The sequence below is a fragment of the Callospermophilus lateralis genome, chromosome 6 (assembly GCF_048772815.1).
Source record: "Callospermophilus lateralis isolate mCalLat2 chromosome 6, mCalLat2.hap1, whole genome shotgun sequence".
Lineage (NCBI taxonomy): Eukaryota > Metazoa > Chordata > Mammalia > Rodentia > Sciuridae > Callospermophilus > Callospermophilus lateralis.
In genome coordinates this window covers 20,834,080-20,848,906 of record NC_135310.1, presented here as the reverse complement: position 1 = coordinate 20,848,906, position 14,827 = coordinate 20,834,080, and the positions used below count along the sequence as shown (strand labels likewise).

General features: G+C 32.9%; 1 protein-coding gene across 4 annotated transcripts in view; it reads left to right on the top strand.

The window, feature by feature from the left end:
* Stxbp5 (syntaxin binding protein 5) overlaps nt 1–14,827 on the top strand; it is a 168,418-nt gene that overhangs the window by 83,103 nt on the left and 70,488 nt on the right. For all 4 annotated transcript variants that reach the window (XM_076858164.2, XM_076858163.2, XM_076858162.2 and 1 more), the window contains 7 exons: nt 4,137–4,291; nt 5,023–5,095; nt 7,931–8,078; nt 8,336–8,403; nt 8,680–8,720; nt 9,773–9,993; nt 10,473–10,651. In XM_076858164.2, the coding sequence (XP_076714279.1) occupies nt 4,137–4,291; nt 5,023–5,095; nt 7,931–8,078; nt 8,336–8,403; nt 8,680–8,720; nt 9,773–9,993; nt 10,473–10,651 (885 nt within the window). The remainder of the gene's footprint in view (nt 1–4,136; nt 4,292–5,022; nt 5,096–7,930; nt 8,079–8,335; nt 8,404–8,679; nt 8,721–9,772; nt 9,994–10,472; nt 10,652–14,827) is intronic.

Below are 14,827 nucleotides of genomic sequence, written 5' to 3'. Positions count from 1 at the left end.
AAACTACCTTGGACAGTATTTCTCAAATCTAGCAGTATGTTGGAATCACCTGAGATTCTGGGCCCCAGGTTGCAGTATTTCTAGTTCACTAAGTCTAATGGTGCTATGACCAGCTCAGCTATAGGATTAGTGGTATTTCAGATGTGTGTTTGACAAACATTCTACTATTTTGGCTACCTCGCCAGAGCTACAAAGGTAAAATCTACAAAAGGAAAGTAGATAAAACAGTGGCAATTCATTGGGTAAATACAGAGAAGAGTTTGGTGGAAAGTGCTTAGAAACATGGAGGAGTGGACTCCCTCCTCAGTGTGGGTTGATTATGTTAGGCTTTTGTGAGGAAATATTGATTAAACTGATTTTTAAGGAGGAATAGGAATTAGTCGAATATAAAACAAGGAAAATGCTAATTGAACATTTTATGCAAATGCTATATAAAGGCCAGAACTAAGGTCATTGTGGAGATGGGAAGGAAGAGATCAACTCTGGAGATCCTAATTGATAGAGTAAATGGAATGTATTTATAAGATCTGGAGTCCATCGTTCATTACCCTTGTGTGCCTTGCTCACTGCTGCAGTCACACTAGTCTTTTAGTACCTCAGGTACACCTGCTTATTCCTGACTTGGGGTCTTTGCAGCAGCCGCTCTTTTTGCTTTGTACCTTCTTCTCCCTCCCAACCCAAGCTCTTTGGCTGCCTTCTGTTCATTTGTCACTAGCTCACCAGTCATCACTTAAAGGGCCTCTTCTGATCTCATGGTTTTACTCTAATTTCTCTGGCTCTACCCTTGCATTCAGCCTATCACTGTCCTTGTTTTATTTTCTTTGAAATACTTATCACAGTATGCTGATGTCTGCCTGGACTAGACATGAGAGCACTTGTTTATTCCCAGGAACACAGGCACTCAAGAAATATTGAGTGAACGCATAAACACTATTATGGAATTGGATTAGGTATATTACTTATGAATGATATTTTGGATAGAAATGGTTTCTTTAGGCAAGGAACACTCATAGAGAAACCCAGCTTCAACCAAAATGATTCTCAAGGCCAGACTGAGGTTAACCAGAAGCTAAAAGCATTTATATTCCATGAAATGCCTATCCTCTTTAAAAAACAGCTGGAATTACAAAACTTTCAAAGTGACATCTTTCCGACCTAGATGTCTTCCAAAATAAGAGTCTTAGTTAACATCCAATATTATGAAAAAGGATTCTACATTTAAAGTAATAGAATAAAAATTACATTACATCTATACCTTCTAATGACCTCAAAAGGCTTACCTTTTAAATACATCCTACTGTCATGTATATCTAAAAACAACAAATTTTTTTTAAAAAAAGGCTTTCCTTTTTATTTTAAAAAAAGAATATCAAATATTCTCCAAGTTTACTCTTCAAGTTTGGGTCATTATAATGAAAAAAAATGATGTATGGGTTTTGTACATTGGGTGGCTATTTCTTCAATCAGACAATTTTAAAGAAACAGCACTTAGCAAAAGTTTAAAAATAGTAAAAACAGGGTATTTATTGCTGGGTTTGGCAAGAAAATTACCTTGGTAACACGTCAGTTGATATCCTTAGTCTATATCTTTTATTCATCTACATTTAGAAAAAAAATATAGGCAGTTTGCAGAACCATAGGGAAAAAAAATAATTCACCTTCTGAGGATAAACCTAACTAATTGCCATAGCACTATTTAAGAATGTATAAAGTGGTCACTTAACCCAGTTTGATCTCCATGAGTGCTTTTTGGACATTTTATATAATTCAGCTGATATCCCTAGTTCATAGTTCTGGTAATAATAATATTGGTTTATTTTTCATTGGTGAAATAAAATTTTTAAAATGGATAGTTGTGTTTTTATATTTCACATAAAATACCTGACCCAGGCATCCCAATCTGTAAAAGTTTAACAAACATTAGTTCCCTGTTGAACTCCTCACCTTTTTCATGGTATTTTTAGTTGTTGTATATTGCTATTTTGAAGGTATAGAAAAACTATATTCTTTTTGTTCATTATATGTAAAAAAAGTGGAATGAAATTAAATATACATTCTTAATCATAGTCTTTATAATCGCAGTATGCTGAGAGGTTGAAACACTAAATATATAGATTTGGTTTTATTGAGAATGAAATGTAATATTACTTCAATTTAGCTGACAAAATAAGAATACCAAAATTAATTTAGGGTTGAAAAATCTAAATGATAATACACTAAAGAATGATTAGTGCAACACACATTTCTGTTCATTCGTTTGAGAAAATAATTTAATTAGTACCTAGTATGTAGCAGGCACTGTTTTGGATACAGTAATGAACAAAACACATTAAAAACCCCTGCCTTGTGGAGGACACATTTTGATGAGAAAAACACTAAGCTAAATAGATAAATTAGTTCTTAGTGATAAATATTGTGGAAGAAATCAAGCCAAATGTATGAATTGTCAAGATCATTGTACGGTCAGTGTAGCTAATTAAAAAAGGGAAAAAAGCTAGGATGCAATGTAAGATGACAGTGTAGAATGACAGTGTTGCTTAAGAAACTGTGATAAAAAAACAAAAATTATGTTTTATATTTTTAAAAAGATTAAATTGCTAATTATAAAAATTATTTCAGTTCTTCATTTTAATATTTATATTTGCTTATAAAATACACATCTGTATAACTGCGAATTGATTTTACTGAAATTTATTCTTATTTTAAATAAAAATAAACATGATTTAAAATTTTTTATTTTTTTCCCCTACACACCATGAAGGAAAATTTTCACAGTGGATGACTGTGATATTGACAATAATAAAGATAACTCTTACAAGGGTTAGTGTGGGCCAAGCACTGTTCAGTTTAAGAATCACCTGAAGTTACTTATCTCTGTCTCCATTTTATAGGTGTGGACACTAGATACAAAGAACTTAACAAGCTGTCCAAGATCACATAGAAAGTAGCTAGAGGTGAAATTTAAATTAAGATGTTTATAGTTCCAGCACCTTAACATTATTATACACTTTTTTTTTCCAGTTTTAATATCTTTTTTTTTCATATGGTGGTGAGGATTGAACCCAGTGCCTCACATGTGCGAGACAGGCACTCTACCCTGAGCTACAGCCTTGGCCCACCATTATTATACACTGTTTTGTTTTTTTTAAATGTAAGGACTTTAAAAATTCAGTGAATGGGAAAGCAAAGGATAATATGAAAAATAGGCTAGGAGGAAGATTAACTTACTGGCCTTAGTGTAAGCATGAGCAATTTAAGAAGTCATAAACAGGAGATTTAAGAAAATCATCCATAGGCTGGATGCCATGGTGCACACCTGTAATCCCAAAGATTTAGGAGGCTGAGGCAGGAGGACTGTAAATTCAAAGCGAACCTTAGCAGTTTAACAAGGACCTAAGCAACTTAGAGAGACCTCATCTCAAAAATAAAAAGACCCGGAAGTGTGGCTCAGTGGTTAAGTGTCCCTGGTTCAATCCCTGGTAACACCCCCCATCCCCCCAAAAAAAGTAATTTAGTTTTAGTAATGACTAGCAGAGAGACAGAAAAGGAAAATTATAGATTTGTAAGGCTAATTAGACATAGCAAACTGGCAACTGATAGGATGAGTAATGTAAGCTAAGGTTTGAAAGTATATCTGCCAAGGTTCTAGAAGAAAATTAAGACCTACAGGAAATTGAGTGACTCTTCTCAGTTCTCAGGGGTGTTTTGTAGCTAGTGATTTGATATATCTTTGAAAAGTAGATTTGTTGTCAAGGCAGTAAGATTCTCTTGTTAAGTAGACTTTGTTAAGGCTAGAAATAAAAGTGTTATACTCAAAAGATTTGCCTGAAAACCAGAGGAAATTTTATGATAGTTTTGTATAGGGGATTTAAAAATATATATATTTTAGTCACCCAGAGGAGGTTAGAAGAGTCAAATGTGGTCAGTGTTCAATTTTTATTGTAGTTTAATTTTCAGGAATTTACCTGGGCCTTAAACCTAGTCTAATTAAAAACACCACATGACTATTCAGTTTTATGACAAATAAAAGTTGTAGAATTTGAGATTTTGATATTTCACTAAATAAAATTTATGATGCAGCAAGAAAATAGTCCCTACCATGCTATTTGTAATTCTAACTATTATTTTATTTCCAGGGAGCCTTTTATTATTTTATCAGGAGGTTTGTCATATGATACTGTAGGAAGAAGACCTTGCTTAACAGTAATGCATGGGAAAAGTACTGCTGTGCTGGAGATGGACTATCCAATTGTTGACTTCCTGACACTCTGTGAAACACCATACCCAAATGGTAAACTTTGTGTCATTAAAACTCATTACCCATGAATATTAATACTGAAAACAAAGACTTCTGTGTTGTTACGTAGTTTCCTTATCCTATTTTGCTTAATTTTTTTCTGAGAAAGAGATGCTGCCTTCATTACCTTGCAAATTTTATTTCAACAGTTTGTTTTAACAAACCTTATCAACTCAGTATTATACATTAGTAAGGGCCTTTGAAAGTTACACTATCCATATTAAGATGCATTTTAAAATTCTGTAGAATATTAGTGTGTTGGATTAGTCAGAGTTCTGCAGAGAAGTAGAACCAATAGGAGATAAATAGAATTGTTCTTGTGGGTATTCATATTTAAATTTTGGTTTTATTGTCCTTTCCTAGAAGTTGCTATGAGCGTCTTGTCTTATTCATTCTAAAAGGGTGAAAGAATTTTCAAGTGTCTTTGGTGTTTTTGGTGGTGCTGGGGTTGAGCCCAGTGCCTGGCACATGCTAGACAAGGGGACTACCATTGGTCTATCTCTCAGCTCACAAAAGTGAAAGAATTTTGAGTGGATTATTAGATAGATTTATCTCACCTAAAATATAAAATATAAGCTTTAAATTACATGCAATATCATATAATCAGAATATTAAAAAGTAAGAAACAATATAAAACACAAAAAAATAAGTAAATATTTATTACCTAATTTGCTGTCCTCTTGTATATTTAAAACTATTGTTCATGCATTGTTTTCCTATTCCAGATTTTCAAGAACCATATGCTGTTGTTGTTCTTCTAGAAAAGGATTTAGTACTTATAGACCTTGCACAAAATGGGTAAGACAATTGTGTGAGCATTTCCATCAGTATGTGGTCAACAAAAGGTTGCTTTTAGCGTAGGATTAGCTATTTTATTTCTTCAAAACTCTACATTTCTCTCTATAACGTTGATCTGTATAAAGGAACAGACTCACCTTTCTATAATTGCCCTGCCAAATTTCTCTATTATATTTAATCTCATAGAATTTTCATTTCTTAATTCAAAGTTTATTGGATTTCTTACATTTCATATGTTTCACTTCTTCAACCTGAAGTAACACAAAATTAACTTGCCCCAAATTGATTCCATCACAATTTATATATAGATAAATAATCTCTTTTAGTCTCCCTATCTCTGTTTCTCTCTGTTGCAATTGTGGGACATACCATTGTCAGATCCTTTCCAGCCTATTCTCTTACTATCCTCAACACAGTTGCCTTATTTCTGGGGAAAACTGAGCTCAGTGTTAGATATATATCATACTTCACATCTTCTCTTATGTAATTCCCTGTAACGGACTGCTCCTCCTGTTCCACTGAACTTTCAAAATCAGCCGCCTTTTCTTTTTAAATATTTTTCTATCCTCTCCTTACTAGATATATCATATCTGGTCTTTAAGTCCCCCATCACAATTTCTTTTTGACTTATTCTGGCATTTGCTGTGTTCTATTTTTTCCATCTTAGATGGTCATTTGTTTATTTTGGAAGCACATTGTATTATTTACTATTGCCTCTAAAGAAAGTATCATTAAGCATGGTTTTGATTGAGTTTACTCATTGAATGTTTCAGTGTTGCTCTATCGAGGATGAATTTGCTCCCCAGGAAATATTTAGCAATGTCTGTAGAGGCACTATTATTAGAAGGTGAGGTGCTACTGGTATATGGTGGGTAGAAGACAGGGATGCTGCAAAACATCCACAATACACATGATAGTTTCCCACAATAAAGAATTACCTAGTCTAAAATGTGAATAGTATCGAGATTGGGAAGCCCTGAAATAGATGAACAGTATTATTTATCTGATTTTGTAGGAAGTTCTAATTTTACTTCAGCTTATTTCCTGCTACTTGTAATAGTAAGGTAACAATCATAAAGTACTTTTTTCTTTTTTGAAATAATAAGACCATTTGTAAACATTTTTTTCCACATGACATTCCTAGAATAACTTCTTTTAATGTTGTTATAAAACATGGACCTGTGGCTCAGCTGAATAGCCAAGGCAATTCTTTCATATGTGTCATTCAGAGTAGAAGGCATGAGTTTATGAAAAAGATAGGAAAAGGAGAAAGTGGAGTGAGTGGGTCCTCTCAGAGAGGAGGATGGCATGCCCTCCTGTCCTCTGGATTTATTGGGGGTTCCAAGGAAATTTCCAAAAAGTCATACCCAGGTTCACCTCTTGACTTTTGACTGGTAGCAAGATGTCATTTCTGCAGGATAACTAGAGTTCACTTTGGCCTATGCTGACCAGTTCTAATTGGATATTATGATTAAGGGGAATTGAATTATCCATTTCTCCCAGAGTTCTGGAATTTGGACTGTGAATCACAAAAGTCTCCCACTTCAGGGCAGCTTGTGTTCTTTTGATCAGTATTTTGGGGCCTGAGTTCCTCCTGCAGAAAACAGGTTTTTTACTGAGGAATGTAACATATCCTATTGAATTAAGCCAGACAGGGCTGCAGGCAAATTATTTTTATTAAAAAAAAAAAGGAAGTGTGTCAGGGTAAACACGGTGAACCCAATTTATTGAATTATTCTCTTAACCTCATGTCCCCACTGCTTACAACTGCTGTTTCATATCAATATGATTTTCTTTTATTTTCCCTTCTTAGGTAACTTTTTAAAATAATTGAGACTTTGTATACGTGATCTCTAATGTAATATAGTAAAGTCAAAGAAAATATTATGCAAGTAACCTGTGATGAGACCTCTTATTTAGCAAAAGTACCAACTAAATGTATAGAAGAGTCTTGAGCTAAGGAAAGACCTGTGTTGTAAAGAGATGAAAGTTGCTTGACTGCACATTTTTGTTTGTGTTTTGTCTTCTTGTTGGGGGAGGGTTCATTTTGTAGTCTACAAAGGAATTTTCTGAAAATTCCTGTTTTAAAAACTTATTGTCAAGGATAGGCTGACTAGTAGCCTAGTATTTACAAATCATTTTTTACATTTTAGATATTTTATCCAACTTTGTTTTTTCCATATGTTTTTAAGTAACTCAATCTAAGGAATGTCTGTGTATGTTTTTACTTTCATGATTTTTAAAAGCATTTTTTTTGCTTCTTTGGTAAAATAATTTCATATATAGAAAGCATTTAAGATGGAATTATGTTTTAGATTGTCACTGAAACAAGATAACATTCTGGATTTAATTTTGGACTAAGGATCACATTGATGGAGAGATTAAGAATTGAAAATTTATATTGGCTTTGCTGATATAAGGATGAGATATCTGTTATGAAAGCCATATTGCTTAATGATTAAAGGTGCAATTTAAATTCTGCTTCAGATACTAACTAATTGCATGCCTTTGACACATTACTATGTCTCAGGTTTTGTTCTTCAGAAAAATGTCTATATCCTAAGTTTGTACAAGAAGGAAATGAGACATATGTATATATAGCACCTAATATAGTGTATTACAAATGGTAATTACAAATAGCTGCAACTGTAACCTTTCTATTTATGGTTATTTTTTAGCATCTTCTAACTATACAAAACCTCAATTTTTACATATTTGAATGAATAAAAATCAACTGAATCTCTACTAAAATGTATATTTTTAAAAATTCTCATTGTTGTGTTAATCATACATTAAAATTTATTAAATTAATATTTTTTTTTCGTGTTGTTAAAGATATCCTATATTTGAAAATCCCTACCCTTTGAGTATACATGAGTCTCCTGTTACATGTTGTGAATATTTTGCTGATTGTCCTGTGGACCTTATTCCCGCACTTTATTCTGTTGGAGCTAGACAGAAACGTCAAGGTTACAGCAAAAAGGTATTTAACATGAGTTTCATTATTTAATGTTCATTTTAGTATTTTTAAATTAATCACCTTGCAGTATTTGGTAACATTGATATCCTTTCTGTAGAAGATCATTTTTGGAAGCAAAATATGTTTAGTGTTTTCATATATGCATTTATAAGACAGATATATATATAACATAATACATAGTATATATGTATGCAAACACACATATATGAAGATATGCAGTGTACTTGCAAGTTACTTTACACAGTGATCTTTGTTTATAGGAATGGCCCATCAATGGAGGTAATTGGGGCTTGGGTGCTCAGAGTTACCCAGAAATAATTATTACAGGGTAAGTAAAAATCTGTTTTCACCAGGTAAATCAATAATAAATAAATATAATTAAGACTACATGAATTTTAATTTATTGGGCAGGTAGAGCTTTACTTTATGTTATAACATAATAAAAAAATAAATTCTTAATCCAGAATCTACAAATTTACCCTGATTTTTTTACCTTTTACTCACTTTGGTGCCTATGTTATTAAAATAAAAACTTATAAATAAGAAGAAAAATATAACATTTTGTTTTTCTTCATCACATTCTTGACTCATTTGCTTTTCATAGGCATGCTGATGGGTCAGTTAAGTTCTGGGATGCTTCTGCAAGTAAGTATTTTGAATGTTTATTATTGGCTATGTTATACCATCATTGCTTTTGTTCATACTATTTTATAATAATTGCATAATCAACATTTAATTCGAAATTTGTAGTCTATAACTTAAATTCACTGACTTATCAAGTAATGAGTTTAGAATTTCTAAGAGTAAACATTTTAGTCATATTAGTAAATCAAGAATAATTCTTGATAGGTTTTTTTCTTCAAAATATCTTCAAACCTTCTCTTACTAAATCAGAAATAGAAAAAATCGTAATATATTCCAAATGAACAGATCATTTTAAGGCAGGTTTGATGGCTGATCCTAAATTTATAGTATAAAAAAATCTGTGTTGTCTTTGTGAAATATATCTAATGGTGGCAAAGTAGAAAAAAAGGAAAAAATGCCTTTAATGATTAATGTTTGCAAAATATACATGGCAAACATTCATTGGAATCCAGTTAATGCAGAGTTTCTTATATTTCATTATGTATGAGTGCCTGATAATACTGGTACCTTCTCTATAGAAAATATATAGCTATATAAAAAAATCATTTTAGGAAGCAGTATATGTTCTGTGTTATTTTCTTTGTGTTTATACATTTCTCCCAAAATATCTTTGTCACTCATTTTTCTCAGGTTAACTAAATCCCTACGATGGTGGATTAATTGATTGATTGATATATTTAGTTGTAAGTGGACACAATACCTTTAATTTGTTTATTTTTAGTTGTAAGTGGACACACTACCTTAATTTATTTATTTTTATTTGATGCTAAGGATCAAACCCATTGCCTCCATGTGCTAAGCAGGTGCTCTACCACTAAGCCACAACCCCAGCTGGATTTATTTTTTTTAATGAATACCATGAGTACGCCTTTTTTCATTCAGTGAGCAGATATGTACAGTGTCTAAATGTATGATAGACTACTATAATGTAGACTGAAAAATGAAAAGTATGAGGTGGCAAGTACAAGCTATTTTCCTTACATAATGTGATTAATTAAATGTTATATTTGATTATTTTGTGTTACAATGACTGTGTATTACCTTTTTTCTAGTAACTCTACAAGTATTATATAAACTAAAAACATCTAAAGTATTTGAAAAGTCAAGAAATAAAGATGACAGACCAAATACAGACATTGTAGATGAAGATCCATATGCCATTCAGATCATCTCCTGGTGCCCAGAAAGTAGAATGCTGTGCATAGCTGGAGTTTCAGCTCATGTCATTATTTATAGATTCAGCAAACAGGAAGTGATTACAGAAGTTATTCCGGTAATAGTTTATTAATTGTTTTCAGTGTCAGGTGTCCAGTATTTTTAAAGTTGTGAATGATTTAGAAGACTCTCTGCAGGCTTGTAAAGAACCTGTGAAAACACCTCTGTGTTTGCATTGTCATCTCTGTGAAAAATACCATTTTCTTTGTGTATCTTTTAACTGAATACATAAATCTTTAAGTACATTGTATGTTTTATTTAAGGAAAGCTATTATTAATATGATGTACTCTAATTTGATATTAACAGAGTTGTCAAAAATTCTAAAATCATAACATATGTGTTTTTGTGTGTGCTCCCCACATATAAACATTTTAAAAAAACTGAATCATAAATCTTTTCCTTTATTTTTGGACATCCTGCTAAACTTCTGCCTTTAAAAATATTCTTTCCACTCAATTTTAGGTGTGGTTGTGCATATTGTAATAAAATGAATATCAGTTATTAAGAATAGGTAAACTGCCTTTCTTTTACAACAGATGCTTGAAGTTCGGTTGTTATATGAGATAAATGATGTGGAATCTCCAGAAAGTGAGCAGCCACCACCTTTGTCAACCCCTGTAGGAGGTTCGAATCCTCAGCCCATTCCTCCACAGTCTCATCCATCTACCAGCAGCAGTTCATCTGATGGACTTCGTGATAATGTACCTTGTTTAAAGTAAGTTATAAAAACAATTGTAGAATTGTTTTGCATGTTCTTTTAATTTAGATAAATTGTAAGCATTAAACTGCAGTAACATTTTCCTGTGGTAGAGTAAAATGGCAAGAGAATGACTTTTCCTGTGTTTTGCTTCTCCTCCTCCTCCTCCTCCTCCTCCTTCTCCTCCTCCTCCTGCTTTTCCTTCTTCTCCTCCTGCTTTTCCTTCTTCTCCTCCTCCTTTTCCTTCTTCTCCTCCTCCTTTTCCTTCTTCTCCTCCTCCTTTTCCTTCTTCTCCTCCTCCTCCTTCTCCTCCTCCTCCTCCTTCTCCTCCTTCTCCTTCTCCTTCTTCTTCTCCTCCTTTTCCTCATCCTCCTTCTCCTCCTCCTCCTGCTAATTTTCTCTTCCTTGTCTCTGGTACATAGGCTCAGACTCCTTTTAGCTACAGTTTAGGGTACGTTTAGCTAGTGTGAGACTTGGAATACACAATTCTACATATTTCTTGGAATACACAATTCTACATTTTTCCCTTTTGTTATGTAATCACTACTGATTTAAACTTCGATTTGTTTTTAAGTTCCATTAATGCCCCTTCTTTTAATATTGATGTTTTCTCCAATTCTTTGCTAAATGTAATTTTTATAAGCATATAAAGTTCTACTTGCATTTTGAGGATTTTGTGACATATTTCTGTATTTCCTTAGCAATTTTACTAACTACAGAACCAATGATTTAACATAACAGTTCTATATATGTGTGCATTATCTACAAAATTAGAATACTAAAATTTGTACTTTATATATTCTTATGTCTCTGTTTAAGTCTGCTGTTCATCACTATGACAAAATGTGAGATAATCAACTTAAAAGAAGGAAAGATTTATTTTGACTCTTGATTTCAGTCTATAGTTGTTTGGTCCTATAACTTTGGACCTCTGGTGAGGCAGAACATCATGGCAGGAACATAAGATAGAAAAAAGTTGCTCACCTAATGGTGGCCAGGAAGCAAAAAAAGAGAGAGAGAAGAAAGAATCTATGGTCCAGATATGCCCTTCAGAGGCACACCTCAACCTTGTTCAGCTAGACCCACACTTCCTAAAGTTTCCCACGTTCTGATAGCACCATAAGCTGAGGAATAAGACTTCAGCATATTTCGGGGGACGTTTAAGATCCAAACCACCATAACCTCCAAATGTCTGTAAGCTTGTAGCTACAGGTTCAGCAGCCTGAACACACCAAATAATTTTCCATTCTGCAGAATGAGCACCATCGATGCATTGTTTCTCAATGATGAGATAGGTCAGAGGAAATAGGACTGACAAGACAAGCAGTACTATTATCAGAGTTACAAGATCCCTTACCTTGGCATCCTAATAAAAGTTAAAAAGCAGTGGGTGAATCTTTATCTTATGTTCTTGTGTTTTTCCAGTTTTTTTTTTAACTGACTTAAACAACAAGGAGAACAGTTAAAGTAGCAACCAAGAGCAATTGTTACAATCACTAGCCCACAAACCAAATCTTCAGTATCCAAATCAATGTAAAGATAATAATCAACTTAGTTCTGGAATTAATGGTTTCTGTTACTGTTCGTGGACCTAAAACTGTGGTATGACCATCTTTATGTTTTGAGCGGACATTTCATAGCTGTGATGAAAAGTGTTGCACAAACTATTAACTTTCTGTAATGATTCAGTAGAGTATCATTTAATGTAGGAATGCCTTTAAGCTGGTTATTTCAAGGAAGCCTTGATAGTCACAAAGTCTCATTTGCCAATCCATTAATATTTGGGAGGAGAAAAGAGTCTTTTTTTGTTATTTGCATTAACTGTTAACTTTTATATATGGATATACTTTGCCTGTCCTGAGAATGAATATACACACAATTATATAAAAACATTTTTCTTAATCCTAAAAAATTAATGTGACTATAATTTGAATTGGAATTTCCTTTTGAATATGATTATGGACTCTTAGTGCTTTTTTATGAGCAGTTTCTTTTAACTTACTGAATTTGTTTAACTCCCTGTGACTTCGTCACAGCTGGCTAGAGAGAGCTTCTTTCAAGTTTGTGTCTGAGTCTTTAGCACTTGTGTGACCATCTGTGATTTCTGTCAAAAATATAGATAATCTAGGCATTTCTCAACATCTTTCTGTGCTCACACATGCAATCATCTTTAGGAAGCCCTGGATCCTTTTTGTAGAGAATAGAATAAAAGAACAAAATATGATTTCTAGAAATGTGTGCAACATTATGTTTAACAAGCAGTGTATTATAATGTCCACTCAGTGACAAGAACTAGAAAGAATTTAAAAACAAAAAAGTAAAGCTTTTGGGGCTGGGGATGTGGCTCAAGTGGTAGCGCGCTCGCCTGGCATGCGTGCGGCCCGGGTTCGATTCTCAGCACCACATACAAACAAAGATGTTGTGTCCGCCGATAACTAAAAAATAAATAAATAAATAAATAAATATTAAAAAAAAAAAAAAAAAAAAGTAAAGCTTTTATAGTTTTCATTGGGTGTTTGCATTACTCTGTAATTTAACCAATGACTTTTTAACTTTGTCCCCAAGTCACTTTTCTAAAATTGATTAACCTGAAATTATTTTTTTATTTTACTTATTTACAAAAATAAATTCAAAATGAATGTTGAAATTACCAATTGATAAAACTACTACACAAATAGTAAAATATAGTATTATGTTTTTCTCTTAGACCTTCAAGCACATTTCTCAATTGATATGTAGTCTAATTACTTAGGTTTTAGTCCTTGTGATAATTTTTTCTTCTATTGCAGTTATTATACATTGTATGTAGTTCAATTATATAAGTTTATTTATATTTTTGAGACTATTAATGTTTTAATTAAGAATTCTTTTTGGAAGCAGCATTTGATATTAGATAAGAGTTTCTTGAGATGAATGGAATGTCAAGCAACCAGTTTAAACTTTAAAAATAGACACAAGACAGTCAAAGTATAATTATTTATAATTCCTTACAGGAGTCTTACAATAATATTATGCTTTCCTAATCTATATTCTTTAGCACATTAAAAAATAAAATATTTTCAGGTGGTGACTAAAAATATCACCTTAATTATTAATGAAGGTAAATGATTACAGTTAGCACAAAACCCTGGTAAGCTTCCTGACTTCACCTGACCTACACACTGAAGCAGCCTTGTCTTGCCAGTCACTGCAGCCTTACACACACTGCCTTTGTAGAATCAACAGGAAAAAATGCAGCCCCTGGGCAGACTTGCTCCCAATTGGACAAGGTGCAAGGGTGAAAAAAGTGGGCCTCATTAGTTTTTTTTCTTATTTTACAGATTCATAATGCATTCCACCTCGCCAAGGGTAGAGTTAAAGACTGGGTAGAGAGGAATCTAGGAGTCCCACTGACACTCAAGAAAAAAATGCTAGCAGATGTAGAGAATCATTGCTACTGATTTGACTCCGTGTGTGTTTGTATCTAAGCTTTCTATGCCTGATTTTTTTTTTTGATAGTTAAATGAGTAAAAATTCTTATTGATTTAATATATGATGTTATTTATTTATATATCAAGCCATCAATTTTAATTATAATACTTGATATTCTAATAACCTGAATTTTTAAAACAGCAATTTAAATACATCAAAATGAAGCACATCATAAAGTAATGACTGTGCTTATACAGTTAGGTTGTTTAAGTCCCTTATTTTGAATTTTCACTAGAACTTCAGAGTAAGACTGTATGGGAACATCATAAACATTTGGACTGCATAACTCTGTGTATTTTTTTAAAATTATTTCCCAATCTGGATAATAATTCAGGTATTTATTAACTTTATATTGTTTTAATCTGCAGTCCTAGAGGCATTCTGGATTCTCCTTTTGAATATGATTATGGACTCCTAGTGCTTTTTATGGGCAGTTTGTTTTAACTTATTGAATTTGGTTAACTTCCTGTGACTTCGTCACAGCTGGCTGGAGAGAGCTTCTTTCAAATTTGTGTCTGAGTCTTCACAACACCACCTCAGCACTTGTTTGTTATATTTCCAGAAGTTAGAAATATAACAAAAATTGTTGTTAAAATATTGCCAGGTACAGTGGCGCATATCAGTAATCCCACCAGCTCCGGAGGAGGCTAAGGCAAGAGGATCTCGAGTTCAAAACCAACCTCAGCAACAGCAATGTACTAAACAACTTAGTGAGACCCTATC